The sequence below is a fragment of the Haemaphysalis longicornis genome, unplaced genomic scaffold, assembly GCF_048455015.1.
Source record: "Haemaphysalis longicornis isolate Haplotype H1 unplaced genomic scaffold, Haemaphysalis longicornis Haplotype H1 scaffold_9, whole genome shotgun sequence".
Classification (NCBI taxonomy): Eukaryota; Metazoa; Arthropoda; class Arachnida; order Ixodida; family Ixodidae; genus Haemaphysalis; species Haemaphysalis longicornis.
This window is the reverse complement of record NW_027526460.1, coordinates 8,541,372-8,547,499: the sequence shown is the minus strand read 5'-3', so window position 1 is coordinate 8,547,499 and position 6,128 is coordinate 8,541,372. Positions and strand designations below refer to the sequence as shown.

General features: G+C 47.4%; 1 protein-coding gene across 3 annotated transcripts in view; it reads left to right on the top strand.

Moving 5' to 3' along the window:
• Window positions 1-640: 640 nt before the first annotated feature.
• Hyd (E3 ubiquitin-protein ligase hyd) overlaps window positions 641-6,128 on the top strand; it is an 86,946-nt gene continuing 81,458 nt past the window's right edge. For all 3 annotated transcript variants that reach the window (XM_077684325.1, XM_077684324.1, XM_077684323.1), the window contains exons 1-4: window positions 641-825; window positions 1,542-1,665; window positions 1,794-1,870; window positions 4,971-5,262. In XM_077684325.1, coding sequence (XP_077540451.1) covers window positions 764-825; window positions 1,542-1,665; window positions 1,794-1,870; window positions 4,971-5,262 — 555 coding nt within the window. In that variant the 5' untranslated portion in view covers window positions 641-763. The remainder of the gene's footprint in view (window positions 826-1,541; window positions 1,666-1,793; window positions 1,871-4,970; window positions 5,263-6,128) is intronic.

Sequence of the window (6,128 nt, the reverse complement as noted above, 5' to 3'; positions counted from 1 at the left end):
CTAGTCCTGTGTGGTCTCTACGTTTGTCCCGTCCTTACCGCGCTACTTAACCATGTTTCACAGTTCGAACCTACTAGCTTACATGTACGCGTTGTTGACACTCCATTCTATCCACGGAGGAAAAATTTTTTTCCCTTTCCTTTCCTCCTAGATTCTATCCCCTACCCCATTCCATCCTTCTCATTCCTCAATAAAGTTTGTCAGTCAGTCAGACCAGAAAATGGCTCGACGCATGGACATTGAGAAATAAAAAAAAACTAGTATTTCTTCCTCTATGGCATGGAGCTATGGCATCATGTATTAGAGAGAGAAGTGATTGGATGGAAGAAAGGAAAGGAAAGTGCACTGGGGATATTATTGAGCTCAGTAGGGAGCTCACCTGCATACAACCCAGTGCGGTGGGGAGGGGAAGAGGGGATAAAAGACTTGGGAGGAGGCTAGGGGTGGAATAGAAAAGGTGTAAAAGAGAAAGACAGGAAGAAAGGAGAGAGAGAGAGAGAGAGAAAGAGAGAAGAAAAAAAAAAGAAAAGAGGGGGGGCATTACATAAGCGAAAAGAAGCTCGACGGGTAAAATGGCCGCTAGGTGGCTGAACGTAGAGCAGCTGAGTAACCGGAAAACGCCGGAAACGAGAGTTTGACGCATTTGTTGATTTTTTCCTCTTGTGGTGGACGGCGGCATTGAGCACAGCGTCGTTTGTGGATATGCCAATCCGTGTTTGATTTGGACGTGTTGCATCGAAAGACTGATGATATACCGGCTGACATGTCCTACTTGCATTTTCTGGCATTTCCTCTCCCGGGAAGTGAAGATCAATTGAATGAAAGGTATGTTACCGACGAAATCTGGCCCAGTGTGTTGAGGGAAGTTAGGCTTAAATTACTACGTTTGTCGTTCCTCTGCACGAATTGGCGAATTAACTTCCAGGCATAAATGCACGACGATCACTGTGAGAACGGTGTTGATATACCTACATCCCTTCTCTTTTCCCTTTTCGCTAATTGGTGGTAATTCTTGACTTAACCATCCATGTCGCAGTATTCAACTAGGGTGTTTGCTCTATTTAGCCCGAGTTCTACGTAGCTCATGGTTTTGTTTTGGGAACGCTCTCTTTAAAAAAAAAAAAAGACCATCAAGGAACGTGCCATCTTATGTTCTCACAGGAACTGCGTCGATATGTCTAGGTCCTCATTTGCTTAGGTATTCTGGCGTGTTCCGACCACCACCCTGATTTAGCGAGCGCGTGCAAACGTCTTCAGTGATGTGAAACGCCGATTTTAGCGGTTCTAAGAAACCAGCGCTTGTAGTAAATCTAATCGTTTGCTGTTTAGTCATGGTGAATCACTTTAAGGGTTTTCCTGTAGTGTAAGGGTTGCTGCATGAGGTGCAACCAACGATTACAAGTTCGGTTTTGGGGCAGGCCATTCTCTTGCTGCTCATCCGAGTTCAGGTTCACGCTGTTTCGCCGTGAGAACTGTTTCTTGCGGTCGGGATAGCCACTGCCGATTTTCTTTGTTTCATGTTGCATTTTATTTCTTTGCAGGTTAAGAGAAGTTGGCGAGAAATTGCGCAGTGGATATTCACCACCTGCTGTTGTTAGCAACTTCAGAAATTCTAATGTCCTGCAGTGTGTTGTTGGACCATCGCACATAGCATTCCTCTTCGAGGTGAGGCATTGTTGATGCATTTCAGAACGGCATAACCGTCACTGCCAGATTATTTGTTGATATTGCGAATAATATTGAAGAACATGTACTTTGTCATTTGTGCATTCAGTTGTCTTATTTCATTTCAGGATGGCAAAATCTGCCGAGTTCCTTTCTCAGTCCTGACAGACCGTCTGGACCTGAGCAAAAATGAAATTTCCAAAGTGTAAGTGTGGTGTGCTCAAATGCATGATGATTATTGTTGCAATAGGACCGATAGCACCTATGTGAGGAAACAATGAACACTTTTCTTGGCCCCGCATGGGGCGCCTAGAGCAACCTTGGCAACTGTGACAGTGCTGACCTCAAACCGCTCTACTAAAGTGTCCAACCGTGGCAACCATAAAAACATGGTTTTCGAGGTTGTGGGCTCCCTTCCCTGTCTGTATTATGAATAAGGGGGGGGGGGGGGGAATCCTAGTACTATTCTGAGCATCAGGGACTGTACAACTACTCTACTGTGCCAATGATTTACTAAAAACCTCTTCCTTTGAATGAATCAGCCCCCCTCTCCCCCCTTACTTCTGACTCCGCTCCAGACCAGTTTTTTTCGTGCAAGCACATGGAGTTGCCACACAAAGCTTCGCTTCCCCAGGTTTCCTTCACTGTCAGACAAGAGACTACGTACCAAACTCAGTATGCTTCAAATGTCAATGTTGTGGGTATGGTAGCAACTTGTGGTAGGGGCAGGGAATGCAGAAAACGTTTAAACATGACCGTAGGGCTGACGACTGCCAAACATTCAACACAACCGAAATGGCACCCATAGGCCTATGTCGCCTTTATGCTAGGAAACACCAACGCACACCACTTTTTTAAATACAATAGTCATTGTTGGGCTACTTGACCGCAGAAATTTCGGTGCCTCTCTGTGCGTCTCTCCCATAATTCAGCTGCCCGACCAAAGTTAAGGCAGTTGATCGGGACGTTTACATAGGCAAAGCCATTTCTTAGCACATAAATTTGGTGGCAATGTTCGTACTTCTCAACATGGTTGCGCAAAAACAAAACATTATGCATATCAGAGGCAAAACTTCAATACGTACGTGATATTTGCAGTGCTCTTTTATTAAAAAATACATGGGTGCTTGGTTTTTGCGACAAATGAAATAACAGTCGCTGCAAAAAAGCAAACCGCGGAGCACACCACCGAGGCTATGGTGGCACCGCCGGTATCTTTGGCGGTGCGCTTTGCGCTTATTTGCTTTCTCCATGACTGTATGCGGTGGCAAAATTGTACCCAGTCGTGCATTGGTGCGTACATTGTGTGCAGAGTGCACGTAGCTCTGAAAGGACGGCGCCAGATCACGTGGTTTTTCCGCCCTTTAGTGACCATGGCAGTGTTCATAAAGTGCCAAGTGTAGACGTGAGCACATGCCCAGAAAATGCAAGGAGAACATTCTGGCAGAGAAGCACCGGCAAGCTGACGGTCATGTAGCTGGGCCGGCAGAAGACTATTGTCTTTTGGCGGCATTTGCAGTGAATCAAGCAGATACGAAGCCAGTTTTTTCCATTGGTCCAAAACTTTTGGAATGGTGACCTGTAGTGTTAGAAGCAAGAGCCTTGAACACTCGGCACACTGTTGGGCTCGGAGTGCTGACATTCTTTATCTAAACATGATACCGAATGTCTAATGAAACTTCGTTTTCTTGTCCCCGTCAACCCAGCTATCAGGAAATGGTGTGGGCTCTAATCATGATGAATTTATATTTCATCGTTTATCTTATATTCTCTTGATCCTAAGCACTTGTCGATTTAACCCTTCGAGGGTTGAATTTTTTGAAAAAAAACTTTCCCTGGTGGTCAAATTAGTTTATTGCGGATTTGGAATGTACAAAATGTCTAAAGTCAGGAATAAATGGTACAAAATTATCAGGAACAGTATTTTGGGGTCAGCATCACTTAGAACTGAAAAATGTTCAATAGTATTTCAGATTGTGGTATTCCTTGAAACACGGGTCTACGCACAGTGCCTTATCGCAGTCTGCACGCATAAAGCGCTTGTCCGAAAATGAGCTGTCTTCTTCCGAAGAAAGACTGTCTTCCGATTCAGACTCGGTGAAAGGAGCAAACTCGGAGTCAGAAGAGTCATCGCGGTCGGTGTCATCAGAGCGGGCAGTTCGTTGGGCCATATCGCCGCTTTGCCGTGCATCTGAAGAACTCGAAGGGAACCCAGTAAACGAGCAGAGCGAGAATAACTCATGCGCGCCGGTGATAAACGAGCTAATAGCAGCGCCAATATAGATAGAAATCAACTTCCGCCGCCCCCGCAACGGAGTCTCCGACTAGGTTACTTCAGTTCCAAGCAAGGAGGGCAAGAATACCTAGTGAGCGTGGGTAATATACAAGATAAGAGCAGCGCCAATATAGATCGAAATCAACTTCCGCCGCCCCTGATAGCGAGTGCCGATCAAGTTTCGCGCGCCTCCGATACGATCACGTGGTGAAACTGAAATCACGAAACGCGTTGACACGTACAGACGCCGTAACGCGCCGAAGCCAGAGAGTTCTGTTTTTCACCACAAGAAGGTAGCACAATCAAATTTCAAACACTTCTTGTAAGTCCCAGGAGGTGGCAGCACCTCTCAGGGAGCATGCATCGTTAATATGCCGTGAAATTTCAAACGGATGCTCGAAATCGTACCCGTACGGCAAAGACCTTGCGGGACGGAAAACCGCCGCAGTACCTGTACGGCAAAAACCCTCAAAGGGTTAAAGCACACTCCCCATCTTTAGCAGTCAGTATTAAAAAAACAATTTAACATTTTAACATTGATGGTCTTCGAATCTCTGCATTCACATTATTTGTTGGGGTTTGGAAACAAGAAGGTGCACAGAATTGAGAAAATACTGTACATATAGATACCCTGAAACGAGGAAGGTAATCTCTTAGAGTTCCTAAATTATGAATTTGGGGATCCTATGCACCACGAAAATCTGTGAGCATTGGATCCCGGCTGGGGCAGCCTGTTTTCAGATGAATGCGAAAAGCAAAAACACCCGTGTGTGTCAAGAGTTTGGTGCATGTTGAAGATCCCCAGGTGGTCAAAATTAATCCGGAGCTTTTCACTACAGCGCGCCTCATAAATCAGATGTAGCTTCGGCCCAAACCCCCAAAACTTGAAAATTTTTTAACCAAATTCGTAAGCATTGGTTGCTTTGCTGTTGACAACCTTTTGCAAATGTTTTTGGATGGTAAAGCCCTGCAAATGGTGGGCATGTGCCTCTCAAAGTGTGACGTTGTTCACTTGTGTCGCCACCTGCAGGCTGTTGTCCAGCGCCGCGTCCCACCACCACCACTCGCGCCTCAACCTCAAGGGGAGCGGGGGAGGGGGGGCCAGCGGCGGGGCGTCTGGGGGCGCCAGCTCGGCTGGAGGGGCCGTGGCTCCCGCCGGGTCCTCCTCCTCGTCGGGCGGGGCCTCTGGCTCGAGGTCGGCTGCCCGGTCTCGGGGGCGCATCCTGCGCTCTACGGCATCGCGTGGGCGAGGCTCGGGGCTCATAATTGGCTCACGCCCCGTAGTGCCCGCCCCATACGTGCCCGAGGAGCTGGTCTCACAGGTGCGTGCCTAATGCGGAGAGAGAGAACCCCCTCAGTAGTAGAGGTGCCGGTCTTCTCAACCTATTAGCCGGCACCATGGACGGAGTGGGGACAGCAAGGGTCGCTCCATTGCGGATATGCAGGCGGATGCCAGCACCTGTTTGGATCTGTCCCAGCCCGCGCTTTGGAACATGCTTCCTGGCATGTGTGCTCCGAGCTGTGCCACTACTGCATCCGCTGAGCATGTCCGGAGCATAAGTGTGGCTTATTCAGACAAGTAGATCACATTAAGTGCCTATAAAGCAGAAACTGTAGGAAGAACGTTCAGGCTGCTAAGACAACCACACGAACATAATTCTTACTCCATGGTGGTTCTGCTAGCCTGGCAGGTTTGGCTGCAGTGTAACATCATTTTAGTGAGGCGGGCACACGTACCTAGTCTACAGTATCGCGCAATGCATTGCTTTGCAATAAAAGTGCTCTGCAGCCTTAAAGGTGTAGGCAAGTCAGTGCCAGTGGAGTGGCAGCCCACATATTCAAGCGACCAGCGAACTGTTCTTTTCATTTTATTATGAATGTCGATAGTGTGTAGGGCTTCTTCAAATGTGGAAATTTTGGGTCTCTTTCTGTCGATTGAATCACTTCAAAAAAGATAAATGTAATGGTCAGATCAGAAATTTTAGCATAAAGAGCTACTGGTTGTCATTAAAACCAATGCGATCGCATGGACAATGGGGGCACTGCAGGTAGGACCACACACGGCAGGTGACTCGCGGTGTCCAGAGGAATGATGCAGGTGCATAGGCTAAACATCGTTGTGCACATGATGCTGGCATCGCACCGGACGGTCCTGGTAGTAGTAGCATGGACCATTTAACGCGCAGAC